This window comes from Mus pahari, chromosome X, assembly GCF_900095145.1.
Source record: "Mus pahari chromosome X, PAHARI_EIJ_v1.1, whole genome shotgun sequence".
Lineage (NCBI taxonomy): Eukaryota > Metazoa > Chordata > Mammalia > Rodentia > Muridae > Mus > Mus pahari.
Window position 1 is genome coordinate 138,185,473 of NC_034613.1, and position 25,920 is coordinate 138,211,392.

General features: G+C 42.3%; 1 protein-coding gene across 10 annotated transcripts in view; it reads left to right on the forward strand.

Moving 5' to 3' along the window:
- Positions 1-25,920, forward strand: part of Sh3kbp1 (SH3 domain containing kinase binding protein 1) — a 341,291-nt gene that overhangs the window by 298,784 nt on the left and 16,587 nt on the right. For 8 of the 10 annotated variants that reach the window (XM_021188708.2, XM_029534111.1, XM_029534114.1 and 5 more), the window contains one exon: positions 11,696-11,781. In XM_021188708.2, coding sequence (XP_021044367.1) covers positions 11,696-11,781 — 86 coding nt within the window. Of the gene's footprint in view, positions 1-11,191; positions 11,588-11,695; positions 11,782-25,920 lie in introns of those variants that run through there. The other 2 variants (XM_021188713.1, XM_021188714.1) reach the window with 1 other exon arrangement.

Consider the following 25,920-nt stretch of genomic DNA (forward strand, 5'->3'; position numbering starts at 1 on the left):
TTTTGTAGACCAGGCTGGACTTGAACTCAGAAATCCGCCTGCCTCTGCCTCCCGAGTGCTGGGATTAAAGGTGTCTGCCTGGCTTGTTTTTCTTTTTCTTTCTATTTTTTTGAGGGGTCACACTCTTAAAGAAAGCTGATTCATCTTCTCCTAGAAGCCATCAAGTGCCAGCAACTGCTCAGCTAGGGGTGGGGCTTCATGCCCAACTAACCCTCCTTGCTAGGATTTGGTTTGGCTTGAGTCTCACACATTATTATTACAACAGCTGTGAGTTCACATATGTGCCTGCTCTGCTAAGCCAGGAAAACACTGTTTCCTATAGTCACCCACCACCTCTGAATCTTACAACCTTTCTGTACCCTCTTCCACAAGGGACACTTAGGAGGAAGAAGCGTGAGCCTGGCAGACCTTGTTCTTTGGGTAGATGGTGCTATGAATAGCCAACCTTCTCCTGTGTTCTTCTATTTAATTGTTGTAGAAATAGAAACGTAACAGAAGAAAAAACTCTGACAGGAGCCAATAAATGATGAAAGGGTAGGATCTTTTTTCTTCTTTAGAGTTCAGTAACACCCTTTCTGGAAAAAAATGGTATCCTTGTATTGAACAGACTGTGGTAGAATGGAGACCATAGAGCTACATCCTCATTGGGTGTCAGCTACTATAGACATGTGCTTCAGTAAATTTCAGAAATTCTTCTATTTTTCAGAACTGAAATTCATTAGCATTGTTGTAAAGAGGCTATAAATATAGTGAAAGGCATTTACAAATAGACATTGTAAAATGCTTACACACCCACAGTCTGAGCACTGTCAAAACACCAGCTGCAGCTTCCCTACTTGGAAGGATCAGAACTTTTTTTAAACTACACCTACTGTGTTTTCAAAATAGGCTTGCTTCTGGCCCTAGATAGAAGAGCATTTCAACTAAAGCCTGTGTCTAGCTCTTGGCATGAGGGATCAGAAAGCTCAATTGGAAGAAAGAGCCAGTATCCCTGACTCCTTATACCAGTGTGGTCTGTGTTCTAGAATCTGGGGAAGAGTCACTTGGGAATGGCTAGTTTCTATTTCTTCGGGGTGGTTCCTCATGATTCAGCCTATAGAGCCTACAGATGAATCTCAGAAACATAATACTATCTGTCCCCTTAGGCAGAGTCCTCCCTGGCAAGAGTTCACTACATATACCAAATGCCATTGGAAAAGAAGCCACCCTGACAACTAGAACATAAATATTGTGTTTTTTTTCTTTTTATCAAACCATCAGAATGGAGGCCCTAAAACTGGGGATAGAGCCTCTAGTCACTATATGCAACTTGCACTGGTATTTTCCATTTGTGATTTACTCTATATTTCTAGCGGTTATGAACCCCAAATAACCTTTTTTTTAAAAGATTTATTTATTCATTATATGTAAGTACACTGTAGCTGTCTTCAGACACTCCAGAAGAGGGAGTCAGATCTTGTTACGGATGGTTATGAGCCACCATGTGGTTGCTGGGATTTGAACTCCGGACCTCCGGAAGAGCAGTCGGGTGCTCTTACCCACTGAGCCATCTCACCAGCCCCCCAAATAACCTTTACAGCAAAAGTTCCCCATTGCTGACCTCTGTGGTAGAATGTGTTCTGTTCTTTAGGCTTCATGCTGTATTAACTTTCTCAGGTTACTGTAACAAAATACTATAGGCTGACTAGTATAAACAATAGACATTTATCTCATAGTTGTAGAAGTATTATACTAGGAGGAAGACATGATAGGATTTTCTTCTATAAGGCCTGGAGAACTGGCGTAGTGGTTTAAAACCACCAACTTCTCCTCCAAAGGACCCAAGTTCAAATCCCAGTGCTCATGTCAGACAGCTCAGAACTGCCTGTCACTCCAGCCCCACAGGATCTTACACCATCTTCTGGCCTCTATGGGAATACACACATATCCAGTAGCTAATCCCACAATTATACACATATATACACACATAAATATAAATAAATATTTAAAAATTCTCTTTTGAATAATAAGTAAGGATCTCTAGGTTTATACATTAAGTATCAAATATTGTGATGGGAGCAGGAATAGAGATGTGGCCTGCAAGAACCAAGAGAAAACAAAAGATGGGTCTCTGAATGCTAAAGGGTGAGTCACTTTTATTCCAGTGGAATAGGAAGGGAGATCATTCCAAACCTTGAGACATGGAGATTTGAAGGCATAGGAAAGGATAAAAGTCTGAGAGTTTGATGACAACTCACAGGACCACCTTCCCTGTGACTCCTGTTGTAATTTTGAACATTTCTAATGCTTAAATTAGGGACCAAGAGGGGGACATGGAAGGAGTTAGAGAAAGTAGAAGAGGGAAGGGGAAATGATGTCCATGTAATACTCACATGTGGACTTCTTAATAAAAAATAAAACAACAAAAACAACTCCACAATGTAAATAGATTCAACTACCTGTTGCTTAATAATTAGCCTTACATCCTGTTTTAATAATTATAATGAAGCCGGGCGGTGGTGGTGCACGCCTTTAATCCCAGCACTTGGGAGACAGAGGCAGGCAGATTTCTGAGTTCGAGGCCAGCCTGGTTTACAAAGTGAATACCAGGACAGCCAGCTATACAGAGAAACCCTGTCTCGAAAAACCAAAATAATAATAATAATAATAATAATAATAATAATAATAAAATATTCTTAATTAAATAAATAAAATTAATAATTAAATAAAATAATAATTAAATAAAATAATTAAATAAATAATAATTATTAAATATTCTTCTAATCTTAAGAAAAAGAGTTCCTCTTCCCACCACCTAAGGGAGGCATGTGGGTGTATGCATATTGCTGTGTGTATCACTTCACCTGCCTTTGCTCTCTACATTGTAATAAAAGCATTCATCCTGGTCAGAATTAACCTGTTTATAAGTGTCATTTAAATGCCTCATAAAAGCCCATTAAATGTCACAGTCTGTTCAAAAGTTTCCCTAGGTCTTAAATATCCCATTGGTGGAATTTTTTTTCCAGTTTTTCTTCATTGTAAACAATACAACAGTGCATGGAACCCATTTATTACAGACTGTTTCTGTGACTCAGACCTGGCGTTCATGCACATAAAGACTTAAAATCTATATGTTAATCTTAAAACTTAATTTTAGTTTTAACTTAAAACAATTAATTTTATCCTGTGCTAGTCCTCAGAGGATCTGAGTATTTTTCAAAATTTCATGGTATGTCAGGTGAAATATCTAAGTTGGGAACGCAAAGAAAAAAATCGCGTACAATCTCACTTCCATGTGGAGTTTGAAAGTGTCACATTCTTAGGAGTAGAAAAGGGTTACCAGCAACGGGTGGGGTGCTGGATGGGCAAGGGAGACACTGGTCAGAAGGGACGTTTAGTTAGATAAGAGGAATAAGACTTGGTGATTTGCCACACAGTATGGTAATGATAATCAACAATAATGTGTTGTATATTTCAAAACAACTAAAAGAAAGGATGGTTAAGTGTTTTTACCACAAAGAGATAATAAATATTTGAGGTGATAGGTGATTTGATCAGCCTGTGTGGGTACAGGTATTAAGACATCACATTACACCGTTTAAATATAAACAATTACTGTTTGCTTGTAAAAAGTGTTGATTTCATTTTATTAAGTTTTTCTTCATATACTTTGATCATATTTTCCACATCTCCAACTTAAAAATAAAGTTTTTTTTTAAAGTAAGTTTATTGGGTATGGAAAGAAGGGATGGGAGGAGTTGGAGAAGAGGAAAGAACTTGACAAAATATGTTGTATGGCAAATTTAAAAAATTTAAATCGTAAGGGAATATACCTACAATCATATTTCAATTGTTGCTGGGTTTGAATGGTAATAATGTGATAATAAATGTTTTAAAAATTTAAATCACTACAGTGATTTATTGCTCATTCAGTAAAGTGCCTGTGTGCAAGCAAGAGGGCCTGAGCCCAGACCCCCAGAACCCATGTAAAACCTGAGCAGTGGTGTGTGTATCTTTAATTCCAGTGCTAAGGAAACAAACTGGTAAATCCCTGGAACTCATTGGCTAATCAGTTTAGCTGAATTGATGAGCTCCAGATTCAGTGGGAGGTGCTGGGTATGGTGGCACATGCCTTTAATCCTAGCATTCAGGAGGCAGAGGCAAGCACATCTCTGTGAGTTACAGGTCATTCAGGGCTACATAGTGAGACCCTTTCTCCAAATAAAAACATGAATGAATAAATGGACAAATGAATAAATCGGAAGTGATTTATCTAGGAAGATACCCAATATCATCAACCTCCATGGGCACTTCATGCATGCTTCCCACAAATATGTAAAATAAACTAAAATGCTGAAAGCTAGATCCAAAAGAAAAACAAATGTATATAAAAGAATAAAATGGTCAAGGCTTCTAATAACAGGGAAGTAAGATATCCTGAGCACATTATGGGCAATGGAGTCATCTCCAGTCCCTTAAGATGGGCTCTCATTTGATGAACTTCTGGTGTTCACTCAAAAGAAGTGCACAGCAGCTCTAAGTTTAACATTAATCAAGAGATATCATGAAACCACCTGTTCTGAAGCAGCCAAGTTTTGAGGTCCCTGTGATTAATGCAGAAGCAAACGTTGTCAACAGCTCCACCACCACCCCCGCCCCCGTTCATGTACCTCTCAGCTACCCACAAGAATGGCAAAGCATCCTGCCTCTTGGTGGCTTTCAGAAGCCTCCCTTCCAGGATACCAAAAGCCAAGTGTGCTCAATTTCTTTAAATACACTGACATAATATTAGTATATAACTTACTCAGTGCCCCCCTGTACTTTGAATTGCCTTTATTAGTTACTTATAATAATGCTTCAGTGTAGACAACTTGCTATGGTGTTATATTGTATTCTTTTTTAATTAATTATTTTATCTGTTTACATTCCATCCATTGCTCCCTCCTCGCCTGCTCCTCCTCCCACAGTTCCTCATCCCATTCCCTCTCCTCCTTTGCCTCTGAGAGGGTGCTCTCCCCTCCCCCCTCCCCAGGTATCCCCCTTCCCTGGGGCCTCAAGTGTCTCCAGGATTAGGCACATTTTCTCCCACTGAGGCCAGACGCAGCAGTTCTTTGCTGTATATGTGCCGGGGTCCTCGGATCAGCTTGTGTATGCTGCCTGGTTGGTGGCTCAGTCTCTGGGAGCTCCCAAAAGTCCAGGTCAGTTGAGACTGCTGGTCTTCCTGTAGGGTTGTCCTCCTCCTCAGCTTCTTCCAGCTTTTCCGTAATTCAGCCACAAAGGTCCCTGACATCAGCCCAATGGTTGGCTGTAAGTATCTGCATCTGTCTGAGTCAGCTGCTGGTAGTGCCTCTCAGAGGACAGCCATGCTAGGCTTCTGTCTGTAGCATCAGTAATAGTGTCAGGCCTTGGTGTCTCCCTTCCCCAACCCCTCCCCCCCCACCGCCTGAAATATGAGATGAATCCCAAGTTGGGCTGGTCGCTGGACAGCCCTTCCTTCAGTCTCTGCTCCATTTTTTTCCCCTGCATTTCTTTTAGACAGGAACAATTCTGGGTCAGAAAATTTGACTGTGAGTTGGTAACCCGGTCCCACACACTGGTGTGTGTGTGTGTGTGTGTGTGTGTGTGTGTGTGTGTGTGTGTGTGTGTGAAAGGACAACTAAACTCCCTAAGGCCTCCAGTCTCTTGAGGGTTAGGTGCATCATCACTGAATGAACACAGACCCAGAAGTCCTCTGCTGTATATGTGTTGGCGGCCTCATATCAGCTGGTGTATGCTGCCTGGTTGGTGATCCAGTGTTTGAGAGATCTTGGGGGTCCAGATTAATTGAGATGCTGGTCCTCCTACAGGGTTGCCCTCCTCCTCAGTTTTTTTTCAGACTTTCCTAAATCAACAACAGGGGCCAGCTGCCATTGGTTAGGTGCAAATATCTGCATCTGACTCTTTCAGCTGCTCGGTGGGTCTTTCAGCGGACAGTCATGTGAGCTCTCCCTAGCCTCAGTAATAGTGTCAGGCCTTGGGACCTCCCCTTGAGCTGGATCCCACTNTGGGCCTGTCACTGGACCATCTTTTCCTCAGGATCCTCTCCACTTCCATCCTTGTAAATCTTTCAGACAGGAACAATTATGAGTCAGAGTTGTGACTGTGGAATGGCAACCCCAACCCCTCACTTGATGTCCTGTCTTCCTGCTGGAGGTGGGCTCTATAAGTTCCCTCTCCCTACTGTTGGGCATTTCATCTAAGATCCCTCCCTTTGAGTCCTGAGAGTCTCTCACCTCCCAGATCTCTGGTGCACTTTGGAGGGTCCCTTCAACCTCCTATTTCCTGAGGTTGCCTGTTTCCGTTCTTTCTGCTGGCCCTCAAGGCTTCAGTCCTTTTCCCTCTCCCAATACCAGATCAGGTTCCCCTCTCACCACCACTCCCCCACCACCCTGTCCACTTTTCCTCCCAGGTCCCTCTCCCCCCACACTTGTGATTGCTTTCTTTTTTCTCCCAAGTGGGAATGAGGCATCCTCACTTGGGCACTTCAGCTTGTTGAGCTTTTTGAGTTCTGTGACTGTATCTTGGGTATTCTGTACGATTTTTTTTTTTTTTTGGCTAACATCCACTTATTAGTGAGTACATACAGTGCACATCCTTTCGAGTCTAAGTTACCTCACTCAGGATGATATTTTCCAGTCCCATCCATTTGCCTGCAAAACTCAGGATGTCCTCATTCTTAATAACTGAGTAGTATTCCATTGTGTAAATGAACCACATTTTCTGTATCCATTCTTCTGTCATGGGACATTTAAGTTGTTTCCAGCTTCTATCACAAATAAGGCCGCTATGAACATAGTGGAACACAGGGCCCCTGTGGCATAGTGGGGCATCTATTGGGTATATATACAAGAGTGATATAGCTGGGTCTTCAAGTAGATCTATTTCCAATTTTCTGAGGAACTGCCAGATTGATTTCCAGAGTGGTTGTACCAGCTTGCAATCCCTCGAGCAATGGAGGAGTGTTCCTAGTTCTCCACATCCTCTCCAACATGTGTTGTCACCTGGGGTTTTGATCTTAGTCATTCTGATTGGTGTAAGGTGGAATCTCAGGGTCTTTTTTATTTGAATTTCTCTGATCACTAAGGACTTTGAACATTTCTTTAGGTGCTTCTCAGCCATTCGAGATTCTTCAGTTGTGAATTCTCTGTTTAAGTTCTGTACCCCAGTTTTTGATTGGGTTGTTTGGGTTTTTGGAGGTTAGCTTCTTGTGTTGTTTATATATTTCAGATATTAGCCCTCTAACAGATGTGGTATTAGTGAAGACTTTTTTCCCAATCTGTAGGTTTCCTATTTGTCTTATTGGCTATGTCCTTTGCCTTGCAGAAGCTTTCTAGTTTCATGAGATCCCATTTATCAATTGTTGATCTTAGAGCATGAGCCATTGAAGTTCTGTTTAGGAAATTTCCCCCTGTGCCAATGAGTTCTAGGCTCTTTCTCACTTTCTCTTCTATTAGATTCAGTGTATCTGGTTTTATGTTGAGGTCCTTGATCCACTTGGACTTGTGCTTTGTACAAGGTGACAAGTATGGGTCTATTTTCATTCTTCTACATACAGACAGCCAGTTAGACCAGCACCATTTATTGAAGATGCTTTCTTTTTTCCATTGTATATTTTTGGCGTCTTTGTCAAAGATCAAGTGACCGTAAGTGTGCTGTTTTATTTCTGGGTCTTCAATTCTATTCCATTGATCAACGTGTCTGTCTCTGTACCAATACTCTTCAATTTCCCTCTCCCCACTGTTGGACATTTTGGCTAAGTTCACCCTCATTGAATCCTGGGTCTTTCTAGAGGGTCCCACACCTCCCACCTGCAGCAGCTGCATATTTCCATTCATTCTCCTGGCCCTCTGGACTTCTGTCCATCCCCTGTTCTCCATTTTCCCCCCTCTCTCCCCTCTCCCACCCAGATCCCTCCCTCCCTCTGCCTCTCATGATTATTCTGTTTCCTTTTCTAAGTGGAATCAAAGCATCCTCACTTGGGCCTCTTTCCTGTTAAACTTCTTATATTGTATTCTTTAAGGAATGCTGATAAGAAAAATCTGGGTTCAACAGGTAACACTCCCCTAAGTATTTTCATTTCTTTTTATTTTAAATATATTTTTTAATCTGTGTGCCCACACACAAACATACCTGTGCACACACATATGAGTGTAGATGCTGACAGTGACTAGAAGAGGGTGTCAGATTTCCTGGTGTTTGCATTCCATGTCATTATGAGCCACCCAGCATGGGTGCTGGGAACTGAACTCAGGTCCTCTGCAAAGAACAATACAACCCCATAACTATCTTTGTAGGCTCCTTGTTTCTTTTTAAAAATACAACTCTATTTCTTACAATACTATCCATTGAACTCAGGGCTTTGCATGTGTTAGGCAAGAACTGGCTTACCTAGTATACAGCTTTATAGCCCCAGCACAAATTTTTTTATTGAAAAATAGTTGTATGTATTTATGAGTATAGTGTGACATTTCAGTACATATATCTAATGTGTGTTGATCCTATCAGGATAATTGACATATCTGCCACCTCAGATGTGTATTATTTGTTTATGTTGGAGATATTCAAAACCTGTTAGCTGCTTTGAAACATTCAATTAGTTGCTGTCAACCACCAATTATTTTCTAGTCATACCATGAAGCATCAGAAGTCCTATGTCCATCTGTGGCTCTTGATTTACCATCTTCCTAGTTCTCTTTTCTCTGTACTCTCCTCAGTCTTTGATGATCACTGTTCAATTTGCTTTCCTTCATTTTCCTTTCTTTCTTTCTTTCTTTCTTTCTTTCTTTCTTTCTTTCTTTCTTTCTTTCTCTCTCTCTTTTTGAGATCAGCATTAATTTTTGTTCTTTAAAAAATATTCGTGTGGGGGTGTATGGAGCTCAAAGGACAAATTCATGCAGTTACTCTTTCTTTCTACCTTTATGTGGTATCACAGGATTAAACCCAGGTAAGTAGGATATCATTACAAGTGTCTTTGACCCATCTTTCCAGCCCCCATTTTTTCTTGAGGAAGGGGTCTCTCTCTATTGTAGCCTAGGTTGTACTAAATTTTTAAATTTTTATTTTATTATTGTACTTATTCACTTTACATCCCACTCACTGCCCCCTCCCAGTCACCCTCTTATACTGAAATGGTTTAATCCCCCTAGTAATCCTCCTGCCTCCACCTTCAAGGTAATAAAATTATAGATATGTAGTACCATTGCCAGTTGTTTTCTTTTTGGTTCTAGCAATTCTAACTAGTGTAAGGTGACAAAGCATTGCAGTTGTAGGCATTATCCTGATTATAAGTGACATTGAACAGTTTTTTGTGTACCTACTGGCCATGTGTATATCCTTTTGAGAAATGCCTGATAACTGGGATTTTATTGTTGTGCTATAAAGTTCACAGTTAATTGAATCTGTGTGTGCAGAACTCGTGGAAAGTTGACTATACTTTCAAGAGTGGATGCTGAGGTCCTGATAATCAGAAGTTTTGAAAATACATCCCCTCCGTGCCCCCACACCAAATGGCTTGGTATCTGCCTGAGGCCTTGAGGACCCTGAGTTTTGGTTGTCAAGAGGATATAGAAAGGGAATCTGAGATGAACCCTGGTTTGGGGAAGGCAAAGCCTTAGGATGTTGGGCAAGTAAATAAAGGTCCACGTACCTATGAATATATTTCCCCTTCCTTTTTTTTGTTTTTTTTTTAAATTATTTTATTAGATATTTTCTTCATTTACATTTCAAATGCTACCCCGAATGTCCCCTATACCCTCCCCCTGCCCTGCTCCCTGCCCAATCACTCCCACTTCTTGGCCCTGGCGTTCCCCTGTATGGGTCATATAAAGTTTGCAAGACCAAGGGGCCTCTCTTCCCAATGATGGCTAACTAGGCCATCTTCTGCTATATATGAGGCTAGAGACACGATCTCTGGGGGTGCTGGTTAGTTCATATTGTTGTTCCACCTATAGGGTTGCAGACCCCTTCAGTTCCTTGGGTACTTTCTCTAGCTCCTCCATTGGGGTCTCTGTGTTCTATCCTATAGATGACTGTGGGATATTTCCCCTTCTAAGCTCTTCAGTAGATCATGTTCTTCCTGATCTTCTGGTATAACCTAGCTCTCAATGTTTCCAGCAAGTCCCATAATGTACACTCTAGAGCAGGCTTTATGACATGTAGCATTTATGACACATTACCCTTAGTAAAGGCACAGCAGAAGAGGGAACCTGATACCAGTAGTTCTCAGCTATCTACCCTCTAGTGAGGAGTATGTGAAAGTTGGATCCAAAAAAAGAAAGAAAAAAGTTGGATCCAATGCTTCCCTTCAGAAAGAAAGCTGGACCTCGACCCCCATCCATGAATCTGTTTCAGCCAACCTTCCGGTATGCCAATGTGTGTGGGAGCGGGGATTCTCACAGGGTTTCACTCCTAGAATAAGAGCTACTGGCAATTGAGGGTTGCTTGGAAAAGGTAAATCTATCTTCTCCAGGGATGAGCCCCCTGATAAGTTAGCCAATCCCAAGAGTGTAGCCCTAAACATATGTAAGCAAAGCTAAATTAGCACAGCAGCTTATAATTATAAACTTACACACATGCATGCTCAAGACCCAACTACAGTGTTTCATGTCTATGTACCCTGTAGAATCCCCTGCCGTCCTCAGGACTATAACATGTAGTTATCATGTCTTGTGGACCTGCAGTGGTCTGTATGTCTATCCCATCCATACTGCGAGCCTTTCCAGAGTAGTTCCTCCCTACTTTAGCCCTTCCCATACTCTTAGCAGAGTAGGCACCAGACAAATGTTTGGGAGAATAAATTTGTTCCTAGTAAAGATTGACTTTGGGCCATGGTGACTTTCAAAAGCTATGAGATGGACTATATCTATTGATTTGATAGGAATAACTGTTCAGCTTTCTCATGCCATGGTGAGGATCAGCTCTTGAATAACCTTATTTAGGACTCATCTCCCTAACAGAACCAAAGCACTGCCTTTTGGGGAAAATATGGAGGGATCTTAGGCTGGTATACAAAGAAACCTTCTTTCCTTAGCTTGGAAACTTATTCCCATCCCATATGTGGACTTCTTCCAGCCCATATCTGAGAGTCACTCATGTCATAATGGGCATAGTGTTGGGGCTGGGCATGACCACCCAGAAGCTATCTAATTTTATAGACATGTGCCCCAGTGCCAGCCTTCGGGCTGCCAGATTTCAACTTGACACCTTGTGCCTGTCAACAACCTGGCTGATGCCTCAGCCCCAAGGCCAGAGAACCTTTTTCTCAAGGTTAAAAGTAGCTGACCTTTGACAAGAAGCATTGGCTAAATTCTGTGTTCCTTAAAAGGGAAGCAGCCGGTTTGCCAGTGCTTATTTGGCCATGGGGCAGGAACAGGCCTGTGTTGCATCCTGTGGAGACAGCAGGAGGGTTTGTGGCTAGAAGTACACTGGCAAAGGGTCATTATTAAAATAGCCATCTTAGAAAATATGTACAGAACACAGGGACATCCAGTTTGCTGGCCAGTTTATACCACAGCTCCTGTGGCTGGACAGCTCATTGGGTCTCACTGCCTCCCTTTGGCTCCCTGCACAGGTACCAGTGCCATTCTCCCCTCGTTAATGTGTGAGCAGCAAGAAAGTAGACAGAATGAGAAGGACACACACTGATTATTAAATGTCTGGACTTGTGTTTTTAATGTAGGGGTGACAGTCCAAAGATTGACTTGGCAGGCAGCGCACTCTCTGGCATCCTGGATAAGGACCTCTCAGACCGCAGCAATGATATTGGTGAGTGAAGACTTACCTTGTTCTGCTTCTCTTTGCATTGCTAGGAAAGAACTGCTGGGCCTGGCTTGCCTCTTCAAGCAATGTGATGGGCTCGATTGTGGCCACTGAAATGCTGGGCTCTCAGCCTCCGCTGAGTTTTAAGTGTCACTGTTTGACAAGGGAAGAAAATGATTTGATTTCTACCTGAAAACGAAGTACCTGGTTTTTAGCCTCCCTGGCCTTAGCAAAATTCCTCAGAGGTGCTAGTGAAGAGCAATGATGAATGAAAGTTGTTGTAGAAGTAGGCACAGGCACTTAGTTCGTATTTTCCAGCCTGGAAAAGGGTGCAAATGCAAAATGTCAGGGTTCACTGTAGAAATGGCACTAAGTACTTTGACTTTAAGTTAAAATGAGCTTTTTGTGTATGGTAATTGCCACTTGCCACAAAGCAGGAGGAACTTGCTTTTCCCAAGGTCAAACCAGCACTGTGTGATAAATGGGGGGGGGGGGGCAAAGTCACTCTGAGTAAATGAAAGTCAAAGGTCCTTGGGGCGTATATTTGGATGGATGTGAGGCAGCTGGCAGTGTGATCTGGGTAACAACCCTTTTAGGATGCTAAGTCTCAAGTCCACATGTTTTTTTTCTTTTAAGTACAGTGTCTTTTTATTTGTACCTATTGTCATAATGTAGTGTTCTCCTGCATTCTACTTTAGAGAGTTACATTTTGAAATTGCCCTTATTTTAATTAATGTTTGGTTGTGAGTTCATTACAGATTCACAGTCAGAAGTTAGAAATGATACATATTTTCCTCCTGCACATATCGCTGTAACATCTATCAAGAATATCGTGCTCTATGACATTGATGTATTGCATCTCACTAGTCTTATTCAACTTTGCCCAGTTTTACTGGGATGTGTGTTATGTGTAAGTCTCTCTGCAATTTTATTCTGTGTGTATCTGCTAACATAGTCAAGATTCATACTATCTCTGTCACTACCAGGATTCTTCATGTTACGTATTTCTTTTTCTTTCCTTTGTTTTTGTTTTTCTAAATGTATTTTGTTTCAGCCCTTTTGTTTTTTGCTTTTTTTTTTTAAAGATTGGGCCTCTTTATAGGGCCCTGGCATCCTGGTTTTCCTTTCCACTTGCTATGATAAAATACCCTGGCAAAAATCAGCTTAGGGGAGAAGGGTCACAAGGTTAGGTCACAGTGCTGGGCTGCAGTCCACCATTGAGATGAAACCAAGGCAACAAGAAGCTTGAAGCAGCCAATCATATCCACTAATAAGAGCAAAGCAAAGAGAATCAATGTAGCTTGTGTTCTCTACTATAATACAGTCCGGGAGCTCCTGCCTAGAGATGGGTGCCACCTCAAGTGTAATCAAGATAATCCCCCATAGATATGCCATAAGACAACCTGATCTAACCAATCCCTTAAGACACTCTTCTCGGGAGATTCTAGATGTTTTTCCATCGATAATTACAACTAACCATCACACTGGGGTAGCCTAGAACTTACTATAATAATGTAACACTACTAATATATTAGTAAGTGTAATTATTATTGTCTCAAACTCACAATACTCCTGCCTTCACTTCCCAAATTCGAGGATTACAAGCCACCATGTCAGGCTGTGTTGCTCATTTCTAGCCACACCCACCATCCTCCAATCCACTCACTCCCAACATCTGGCAGTTATTAATGGGATTGATTTGACATAGAAGATAGATTTCCATAATCATCTGTGTTTGCCACTTAATTTAGAAACAAATGCCCAACAACAGGCCCTTAGAAGAGCAGCAGAATGCCTGACATGAGCCCACCTGATGTGACCCTCAAGGTTGGACACTGATTGTGTTGTTTGTTTTTTTTTCCTGAATCTGCTAATAGGATAACATCTTTGCAAACTGCTGACCTGAAGTCTCTGACCTGACCTTGTGAGGCCTTGTGTGTAGGATACTTGGTTGTGACCGTAAATACCAAAAATACATTCATCACTTCCAGAAGTTGGCTTCTGACCTTATCCAGCCTTTGAGAATCTGTCATGAAGCATAACCTGACGGTTAAAACTGACTAGCTCTGGGTTTTCATTGGGTTAAAGAACAGGAACGATCAGAGCAGTGAATACTGATTGAAAGGCTAAACTAAATTATGGTTCTCCCACCACACTTTGGAATTCAGTCTGTGTTTTCAGCTAGAACAACTGATTGGTGGAATACTGGTAAAGGTCTTTTGTGGGACCTCACACAGGAATATAAAGTGTTTTTCTTTCTCTAGAATACATAGTGCTAAGTATCTGGCTTTTTGAAGAGCACAGGCCTTCGACTCTTGCTTTCGCTGGGTCTGGAGTTGTCTAGGATGGCTACTGAAGATGTATGACTAGCACATTTTCTAATCTAGTTGAGAAATATTGGTGGCATGGGTAGGAGAAGAATTCCTCCAAGTGCTTTTCCTACTGTGGAAACTAAGTCCTAGTTGTATTTAGAAACCCGGAGAGATGGTGCTGAAGAGTATCAATACACAAGTTAATAACCCAAGGTGTAGGTTCTTTGACTTTTAAGAAATGCTGCTGTTATGGATGTATCTGGAGGATATCATCCTTAGTGAGGTAACCTAATCACAAAAGAAGTCACTAGATATGCACTCACTGATAAGCAGATATTAGCCCAGAAACTTAGAATACCCAAGATANATTTTGCAAAACACAAGAAAACCAAGAAGGAAGACCATCGTGTGGAAACTTCATTCCTCCTTAGAATAAGNAACAAAANACCCANGAAAGGATATAGGTACAGAGAGAAAATTTAGAGCTAAAATGAAACGATGAACTATCCAGAGACTATCCCACCCGGGAATCCTTCCCATCATCAGCCACCAAACCCAGATACTAATGCACATGCCAGCAAGATTCTGCTGAAGGGACCCTGATATAGCAGCCTCTTGTGAGGCTATGCCAGTGCCTGGCAAACACAGAAGTGGATGCTCACAGTCAGCTATTGGATGGAACACAGGGCCCCCAATGGAGAAGCTAGAGAAAGTACCCAAGGAGCTGTAGGGGGCTGCAACCCCGTAGGAGGAACAACAATACGAACTAACCAGTACCCCCAGAGCTCGTGTCTCTAGCTGCGTATGTAGCAGAAGATGGCCTAATCGGCCATCATTGGGAAGAGAGGTCCCTTGGTCTTGTAAACTTTATATGACCCAGCACAGGGGAAGGCCAGGGCCAAGTAGTGGGAGTGGGTGGGTAGGGGAGCAGGGGCGGAGGAGGGGGGCGTATAGGGAACTTTTGGGATAGCATTTGAAATGTAAATAAAGAAAATAATAATAAAAAGAAAAAGAAATGCTGCTGGGCAGCTATGTTACCAACCAGGAAATACTGGAATATTCACAACCCAAACACCCTTATACACATGTCTGCTTCTGTGGACTTAGAAGATACTGGATAACAAATGAGATGACCCTTGAGGTATGAGTGACAACAAAGTAGTAGAACATAATACTGACCAGGATGTTCCTTTGTGGCAGCAGGCACAAGACAAGCTCTACAAAAGAGCACAGAGTTATCTTGGCTTTGCTTAGGCGGAGGTGGGGCAGGCAGGGAAATCACATGGGGAAGTGCTGAAAGCTTAGATAGAAGCAGCCTGACTGTAGTAGAATGTTTATGCTGAGTGGAGGAATTGACTTGGAAATATAAGCAGGGTTCAAATTGAGTATGGGGGGTGGATTTGTAATTTATTGAAGAGACAGTAGAAGCCATTGATGGGAACACTGAAGTGCTATATCAAACTTCAAAATTAGTATAACGAAATGCTGAAGAGCTTGATGGGACCAATCAGATACAGGAAAGCTAGATGGCAATAAATTGGATGGGTTTAGTTAAGCACATTGGCTTTGAGATTTGTCCAGATGCCCCATGTCAGTGCTGGCTGGAGTCTGAGAGCAGAGGATCAAGGATTTAGAGATAGGCGGGGATTAGAGGTAGAGGTTGAATTTTGCATAAGCACTGCTGGGAAAGGGAATGTGGGATTGGTGGCTCCAAGCCTGAGTGCTGGAGCTGTTGTCTCTGGCCTGGATAGCTAGCTTCCCTGGCTTAGTGACTTCCTTACCTTGTCTCCCAGAATTAGGTCATAATACTTGTTGGTCAGCAAAACATAGAAATGTTTATATTAATATTGTTTTCTTAGAGGTATCTTCTGGGCTAGGAAGATAAAGTCAAATTTTACCATAAAGAAAGGAGATCAGAAATAGTTTAAATGGGGTGCTGAAGAAATGCCTCTGGGTAAAGAGGACCTGAGTGAACCCACATAATGGACATACTAGCAAACATCTGTAATCCTAGTGCTCCTCCAGCAAGATGGGAGACGAAGACAGGAGAATCCCCTGAAGTTGAAGCTGCTTTTGTAGACACTGACCTATATGAGATCGTGCCTAAAACAGAGTAGACTGTGATGGCAAGGACCAGCACACAAAGTTATCCTCTAACCTTCCTATGTGTCATGCAGTGTGTGCACCCACCTAAATCCTCATGCATGTATGCTTGTGCATGCACACAGTAGGAACACCTACCACCCTGCCACACCATAAAGAGATTTAAAAGGGGTGAGATACACCTAGGGGTGAAGAACATACCCTGACAAAATCCACATTCAAGGAGGACAAAAGAGAATCTTGTCACTTTACAGAAGCCAGGGAAGAAGCAGATTTTTAAGCAGAATGTCTTTAAGTCCAAAGACAGAAATGCTCTTTGCAGGTAGATTGGTCAAGGAGAAAAGGAGATTGCAGAGGAGGGTGGCTCTCTCTGGGACTGCTTTTTCAAAGGATTCCATTGCTTTGAACCAAGGAGGACATTATTTGTACCAGAATGTTTTTTTTGTTAGTGATTCTAACAATTGAAGCTGTCCAAATGTGGGCTACAGTGAATAGCATAATGCAGCCCTGAACATCATTAGAAACCATCAGTGTTCGCTATAAATAAATCTGTTTCCTCTTAATAAAGCTGTAATTTAAAATTATTATAATATTAAATTAGAGAACATGGCTTTTTCAGATCTTGTGTGGGCAGCTCTCAGCATCTGTCAGCCAACGATAATTTAGAATGAAATCAATTGGTCCAAAACTAAGCTGTTGATGTCAGATTGAGATATTGTTTGTATCAAACTATGCAGCCATTTTTCAAATAGCATAATAGAAAATATGGAAGCGCTCCAACACAGGCTTGTGCATGAATAGAAACGAAAATTAAATTGTCCAGTTCTCTCTTGGTGATGGGCGAGTCTCTGTTCTGATTGAATGGGAGATTATAGGCCATGAAGTGAAGTGCCATAACGTTTACTTTTATTATTCCTTATATTGTAGCTCCCACTGCATGGTGAGATTTATTGTTACACTTCAATACAATCAGGAGATTTTTCAGTTATTTTCCTTCTGAAGCACATAGCAATGGACCTCCAGATGGGAAGCAACCTATGAACTAAGCCACCGAGCTTCAATGAATTGACTTTGAGCAATTATCATTCATTCCTTCCCAGTTGCTTGACATCTTTGTTTTCATTCTATTCTGTTCAAATCCACTTAAGCTTCTGGTTGTCACTCCTTTATGCCATCACCACCCTCCACTTAAGGAAGGTGACATTTTTCTCTTGGTCTTGAGTTTGACCCACCAGACACATCACATCGTAGTCAATAAGGGGGCTAAGAGTTGCAGACTTTCAAGTCAGCAGACTTGATTAAAAGGATTTGAAGGCTAACTTCAACTTATCCTCAGATTGTTCTTGGATGAATCTCTCATGGATGCCTGGTGACTATGCTTCATTTGGACCAGGGAATGGAAAAGTATTTTCCTATGTGTTAGGAATACTGTTAAAAGCCAATCAATCTTGGGATCAGTTGGAAACACTTGAAAACTCAATGATGTATAGCTCTGAAAATTTACTACAAATTATTGTTGTGTAATTAAAATGGATAGCTTTATGGTTTATAATTTATACTTCAGTAAAGCTGTTAAAAAGAAGTGAATTGATTTGCATTAAAATCCCAGTATTTTTTTTAAAGTTATAGGACCTGAGTTTAATCTGAAGGACCCATGTTTTTAAAATGTGGTACCATGTGCTTGTAACTTCAGCCCAGGGGAGGTGGAGAAAGAGGGGTGGATCTGCTGCTTCACTGGCTAGCCAGTCTAGTCTTTTCAGTGAGTTCCAGGCCAGTAAGAGTCCCTGTCTCCAAAGCTTCAAAAGCTAGGCAGATCCTGAGGAACAGCACCCAAGATTTCAAGGTTGTCCTTTGGCCTCCACACACATGCACACACATGAACATAGACATATGTACAAAAACAAATACATACTACCCATGTGTAAGTATTGTGTTAGAAATGTCTCTCTTCCATACTTTTAAAAATAACCAACTATGTCGAACAATACCAACAGTACTGTTCCGGGGCTTCTGACTTACGTGTCAACCAATCTATTGACATAGAACTGTTTTTGAGCTTTCTTGAAATCTCCCCTAAAACCCTCTACAGGGTTTGGGGGATGGGGAAGTCATTCTCTTAGGCAGTGAAATCTGCACGTTTTTCCGCATGAAATAAAGCATGTCCTTACTGTCCTTCATTCCTCTCTGAGGTGCAGTGCAGGTGGTTGCCTCTAGGGAAATATAGATCTATATGTGTATAAAGGTGTTGCTACACTCATTCCTCAAGTACGGATGGAGGGTAGACCTTTTCTTTCTTGTTCTCCCTTCTATCTAGTGTTGAAATTACAGCCGTGGGAGTAAGCAAGCAGGAGGAGAGAAGGAAATGGCAGGTGCTGAGTGCCTACCACCTGTCTTACATATTTTTCTCATCAGCAGCCCTGAGGAACAATATGGTGATTATGTGGTTTCAGAGCAAAGAAATAGTGAATAGAGATGGCCAAGTGTTTTGGCAAAGTTAACTAGCTGGCTAGGAAGAAGCAGCTAGGAGCCCAAATTTCCATGAAGTTTATCTATACGAATGATCAAAACTGTTCTAGCCAAAGGACAAGTGGTAGTGGTGTCTGGGGACTTTTTTGTCATGTCACAGGAGTAGAAGTGATTCTTACTTGTCATGAGTAAAGGCCAGGAGCGCCAGTGAATATCCTACAGTATATAGGACAATCACATAAATGACCAGGAATGACACCATCTCACATATCAGTATCACAGAGGTCATCGAGAAGCTGAATGGGAAACTGGGAACTGGACTAAGGAGGCAACACCCCCCTACACACACACACACACACAGACACACATACCTCAAATGTAGCCTTGCATTTCTTAGAGTCTCCCAATTTTCCTGAGAATCTCCATAAAATGTATTTTAAAAGCAATTTCAGAGCTTTTGGAAGCTGGTGGCTATCTACACACAAAAAAGTAAATAAATACTAGAATACTGTATTTAAACATCAACCAGTAATGTGGTTACAAGGGAAGGGAGAGAGGAAGAGAGGTAAGTGGGAGGGAGGAAGAGAGAGAGAAAGATACTGAGACAGAGAGACAAAGAAAGCATTCCTGTATGTTCTCTCTTTCTCTCTCTCAGGCTTGTGACAAGTTATGACTAGAAAAAGTGATACAATTGACACCCTGTTTTTACATAGAGAGAAACATTATTTTTGAGATTCGATATTATTGTCTGTTGATTTAATATCTAATGTCTAAAATATTCAATAAAACAGACATCAAATTTAATCAGTATTAGATTCTAAATCTCTATAGTAAACCTATGCAAGGCATACATAAAGCAACTTAATAGTGACCTTTAACACAATTCTTTTTTTTTGTATCTTTGGCTAGTAAGTGATTAAATTCTTGCCTCGTTTTGCAATATCTACCTTTTCCTATAAGAAATCATCTTTTAAAGCTTTTGTAGGCAGAGTCTGAGAAAAGACTTAGATCATTTGGCTTTGAACCATTGGCCTTTCAATCCCCTATCTACTAAAGACTTCCTACTGTATACATTCACATTAAGATTCCTTCAGAACTGCAGCACCAGTTATTAGTCATTATAGCATTTCAGGTCTTCAAGGAATTTCCACATATATCACGGGATATAGTGTCCTGCCATAGACAACTCCATGACTGACATTTGGAGACTTCTAGGTAGTCTCCTGGCTGAGAGTTAGGTGTGAACATTGAACCACACCTCCCAGCTTTCTTGGGGTTTGTTGCTCAGACATGAGAACTTTCATCTGAGAGGCACAGCTTGCTCATCCTGACACCTTGGCAGTAACCTTCAGACATCCTTCAGGACCATGAATGTGTTTGGTATTACCCGAGCCAAAGACTGGCAGGTGCTGTTGTTTTCACTCAGTTAAATAGTATGTGGGACAATATGGGGTGCACATGCATATGTGTGCCACTCTGGCTCTCATTTAGGGTCACGAGTCAAGATCAAATAGACATTGCTATCATGGGTCTTTGAGAAGCACTATGCGTTCATTTCTCAATGTGTGCCAAAAAGAAAAGAGGTTGCTCTGAGGGTCAAATATTCTAGTCCACAAAGCAAAAGAGGCTGTACTGCCTATGTCTGCTAGATTTCCCCTCAGCCCACACTTAAGCATTTACATTGCTGCCTGCCTGGCGCTTCTGAGGATGTGTTTAATTGCAAAGAACTAATCTAGGCCTGGCCCTCCCCTGCCTCACTCTGAGCCTTTCCCAAGTACCTCCCCTTCCAGCTCTTCCAGCTCGTAGCATAGGGCATCATGGAATAAACCAGGTCAGCCTGACCACTGGCACTCATTTCAAAAGGCATCTTTAAGTCCTATAGAAAGTAGACCAATGATGGGATTCCACTTGGTCCTTCAAAGGGCTATTAACTAACTGGTTCCATTTACAGACCTTTACTGTTTCTGGTTCACATTACAAACAAGGTACTCATTCCACCTGTACACCCCTGATAGGGCACTCCTGGCTTTGGCAACCCTTCTAGTTATGATTAGATTTTTTCCTTATTTATTTATTTATTCATTCATTCATTTTTACATCCTGATAGAATTTCCCCCCCCACTCCCAGTCCCCCCTCACACAGTTGCTTTCCATCCCACCCTCCCCTTCTTGTGGGGGATGTGGAGCCTAAAGTGGCTGCTTCCTATAGCCAAGCAGGATCAAGAAACCTAGTAGAGGGACAAGGACACCAACCCACTCATAAAACCTTGGACCTAAAATGAGATTAGTTTTTTATTGTTGTTTTTAGACTAGTACTGGTTTCCCTTATTTATTTGTGAATTTCATATATGTGTACAGTAGTCAGTCATTTTCACCCCTAAGCTTGGAAAAGATTCACAGCACCTCCTTGCCATATTGGATTTGCAGCTAGACCCAGAATTCCTCTCCAGGTATTTCTATCACTTCTCATCTATAGGCAGGATATTTCTAGTCTACATCTAGCTTGGTGCCTTAAGTGTCTCTGTCTTTGCTGTGTAGAGAGATCCTCTCATCCTCAACATTACAAATTTGGGGTCACAAAGGCATCTTTTATAGCAAACAGACTTCTATCATAACCTTTGCTACATCCACGGAAGCCATTGAGCTGAACATGTATGTTAGAGCAAGCAGGGAAGAGGTGACACTCAGCTCTCAGACTGCATGTAGCATTTATTTGGCTTGTGGTAACCCCACCTTCTACCTACTGGTTGTAGGTTCATAGATAGGGAGAGACTGACTCTGGCTTTCATTTTGCCTATAAATATCTGAAGATATGCGTGGGCAGAGGAGCAAATGGGTTTGTGCATGAACCATGGAGTTGGTGGGATAGTGGTAAATGGATTTAAAACATGTTTCCTCTTGGCAGCTGTGGCATGGGAGCCTCACACCTGGATTATAAATGCCAACAGAGCAGCTAATCCTTATGGATTCTGGAGAGATGCAGATGTTAATCACTGCTCAGTGTTCCATTGGTGGCTCAGCTGCCACAGGTGTTAATCTGAGCCTCTTAAATTGGCCCCTGTTTGTAATTTGCACAGATTTTTCCAACAGCCATCAAATGACTGAGATGTGGGGTGAGATTTGCTTCTGCCCACCATGTCTTGTGATGTTTCATTGCAGAGAAAGCATCTGCAGTCCTGTGGGCTTGGCATTTTCCCGTCTAAGCCTTGTAAAACCAAGGAAGGGAGTTTAGACTGCCAGCCTTGCTCTTAGGCTCCTGTCCTCAAATCCTATACCTTCCATCAATAGCACATAAAAACAAAATTCCACCTGTGTAGTATAATCACATAACCTCTCCCTCACATTATGGAAGAATAACCCTGTGAAGCTAAAGGCTCAAATAATGCATTCTTATTCTCCTTCCCTGTCCCCTCCCCTTCCTCCTCCCTTTCTTCCTTTCTTTCTTTCCTCCACCCTCCCCTTCTCTCTCTGGAAAGCACAGCTATCAAGGTTGTCTGTCAAATGGTTAAACAACCATTTATTGAACACTCATCCACAAGCCAGGAATGATGTTAGGCCTGGGAAAACAGATAAAAAGCACAATAAGTCAACATGGAAAGTCAATGCAGGGTGCTAAATACTGAGAAGGGAGTCATGTATAAATGGGAGAGAGCAGCTAATCCAGGCCTTGAGGCACAGTCTGACCAATTAAAAAGGGACCAAGTCATTGGTATTGAGCCTCCACAACACAGAAGGAGGGAGCCAGGCAGATAATCTCAGGCCCTTTGTACATTTTTCTCTGGTGGCAATATGTGGAATGGCAGAGGACTTAAAGTGAAAGATGCATTTACCAGGATTCCAGGCCAGAGTTCCAGCAGCCTTAATGGTAAGTGGGGGATGCAGATAGGATGGCTTCTAAAGATACTAGGAGATGGCACTTTAAACCTTAGCAGACTCCCATTGTCAAGTGGGGAGCAACTTGAGAGGCCACAGTAGTGAATAAACGGATCCCATGTATGGGCTGCACAGCTCAGTTAGTAACAGCTGACCTGTCTCCAACTTTTGGCTATTTTTCCTGTTTTCCAGTGGATGTGCTTTTAGGTCACCTGTGGTCACTGGGACCATTCCTCTCATCCATGGAATATGAGGCTCCATGTTCTAATTGAGCTAAATAGGGCATGACTGAAGTTCATGGAAAATGGGCAGTTCCTGGTGCCACAAAAAGGCTCAGCCCTTGCCAAGCTGACTTCATCGTGTCCAATATAAATCACCCACGGATGTCCACAGAGGATTCCTCTTCCAGTTGTCTCAAAAGCCAAGAGCCTCTTACCCTTATGAAACTTAAAAAGAAAGAGGGAAAAAAAACCCAACCTCAGTGCTAGCCAACTTAATCATTTTGGACTAGCTTATGGGCATTTAAACCCTTTTTCATTTGGAGGAAAAATTTCCCAGCTAGGCTGAGAAAGCACATATCAGGTTTCAGCTTGATTCACTTCAAAACCGCCATGAAAATTGGGACATTTTCTTCACACCACAATGAGTTAGTCATGGAAATTTTTCCTTAATCATAGCTACCCTGGCCACAGTCATGAGGAGCATACCCTAGGCCACTGAGAATTTACGTGACAATATTGCAGAGTGTGTCCCCTTCCCCATCAGAAAGCAGAAGTATGTGGCAGTTTTCAGTCTGTGGAAACACATGAAGATAACCTGAGGTTCCCTTTGCAGCAAGTAACCTCATCTTTGGGATATCTTTCTTTGTGGTAGTTTGGTTCCATTAGTATTCATAAGAATGTTCTTTATAAGCTAAAACTGTAGAAAATGAAACTTGGCTGAAATGTGCATTAAGAGGGATAAAAGTGGCTCTCCATGAGGGACTCTGACCCTCCTCTTACTGATGAGTGACATAAACGAGGCAGACTTCTTGGCCATCTGTCATGGAGATGCTTGCTGAGCAAGGCTAGGCTCCAACATGCCTAAGTCTTTTTAGTACAAACCTCAGCCAATAGAGCTAAGGGAGGCAGCCAAGCTCCTTCGTTGCTGCCATGGCACACAATGCTGCCTTCTGCCCTGCAGCTGCTATGCTGCAGCCCACTAGGAGCTACCTCTCTAGTAGGAGTGTTCCTTGAGATAGTTAATTCATTCATTTGCTCCTTCTTTTTTTTTTAAAGATTTATTTATTTATTATATGTAAATATACTGTAACTATCCTCAAACGCCCCAGAAGAGGGAGTCAGATCTCGTTAAGGATGGTTGTGAGCCACCATGTGGTTGCTGGGATTTGAACTCTGCACCTTTGGGAGAGCAGTCGGGTGCTCTTACCTGCTGAGCCATCTCACCAGCCCTCATTTTCTCCTTCTTAGCGCAACAGAATACCAAGCGTGTCCCTCCCCCACCCTAGGAATGAGGTAAACATTGAGGACAAGGTCCTGCTTTCCTGCGAGGCAGTGGACGCCATGCTTCCAAGTCATTCTAAGAACCTCAGAGCCTGTTACATGAACTTTTACCTGGGAAAGATGAAGAAAAAAAAAGTGCCCTCCCTCAGATAGGACACCAAAGGCAAAGTGGAGTATGATTCTTGATAGCATCCAACTTGGGGCCAATGGGTTGGTTGGCCTTATACAGCGTGGATGAGGGGTTACTTCTAGAAGCATGAATGATCCTATAGAAGCCATGCTGCCAAAATATCTCACCCTCTATAGTTGTGTAGATGGAGCCCTCCTTGATTAATCTTTTGCTCTGTACATACTCTAGTTCCTCCAGATAGGAGGTCGTATGTTATTAGAGCAGAATCCCATACAGTGGACTGGGAGGTGCATGCGGGCAGAGCGGGAATCTTGGGGCAGGGGTCTATTGACTCTCTCCAATCCCTCCATCTATGAAGGGATGAGTTAGTTTCTTAGCATGGCCTCAAGCACCTGCAATAGAAATAGACTCCTTTTCCTGGTGTGAACTTAGTTGTATCTGTATGCTATGTCCATCCCATGGTGAGCCCAAGGTGGCCCATCTTTGGCTGTAGTTCCAGCACCCCTCTCCTATTGCATTCTGCATGCTGCATCACTGAACCTCCACCTCTTGTTTCCAGCCCGAAGGGTGTCTGTCTGATCTGTTGTCAACTCTTTGAGCCTGTAACCAAATACTTTTGGCAAGAGCTTCAACATCTCTGTAGCTTTTTGCTTGTCAGGCTAACACTCCTTCACCAGGTGCTAGAGGAGCCACTTTACTGATGACATTTACTCTCTACGACTTGCCTTGGCAGGCTGTGTACTCCCAGGGAATCCCCTGGAACAGTGTAGCATGGGAGGTAGAAACAGGAGCCTCAGTTAGCCTGCCAGACTAGCTGAATCTGTGATCTCCAGGTTTAGCGAGAGAGACCCTGTCTCAAGAAATAAGGTAGGAGGCAACATCTTCTTGGCCTCCATGCGTATGTTTGCCCCTCCCCCCACTCTCTTAGCTGGCTCACCCTACCCATTCTCTCCTTCTCTGATCTCTCTCTCCTCTTCTCCCTGCTCCCCCCCTTCTGATAAAAGAATTGTCTACTGGAATCACCTCCAGCTATCCAGCAGAGAACTGGGGTCAATTGACCTTTAATTGTTCCTTAATCACTTCACCCTGCTCAGGTTTTGCCTCCAGAGCTTGTTTTGGTTTCCTGGACAAGGTGATGATATACATTGGGTAGCTCAGTCCCGGGAGCTCCCAGCCAGGGCCCTTGGCAATGGCTTGTTCCTTCTCTTTCACTCCCTCTCCTTGCTGTCTGCTCAGCATCCGTGCCTCTGTTTTGTTTCCTTGCTCTGCTCCCTCTGTCCTTCATTGTGCCTTCTGCCCTCTCCAGCCACCTCTCACACCCACGAGTAAACTGCCCTGTAGTTTGGAGTCTGAGGCTCCATTCTCTTTTTCCAGAGCAGCCCAGCATCTTCTTGGCTAACCTGCTGAAAGCATTGCCCATGGAGCGCATACTGGGGATGTTTGTGTGGAGTTTTTCTATAATAGCAACAAATAGGAGGAGGAAGGATTTGAAGACAAATTATCCAATAGTAGGAAATAGAATAAATGATGAATTGCAGCACCACCAAAGATTATATAAAGTATGAAGAATGTTTAGAGACATGACATCCAAGGTTAAATGAAATAAGCAGAGTACAATATGATATATAACATGAGTTATAATGTCTTATTTTCAAAAAGCCTGGAGGAAAATATACTGAAATACTAACAGTGGTTGTCTCAATGTGGTGAGATTATCATTGGCTTTCTTTTTGCTTTCATATAAAAATCTGTGTGAAAT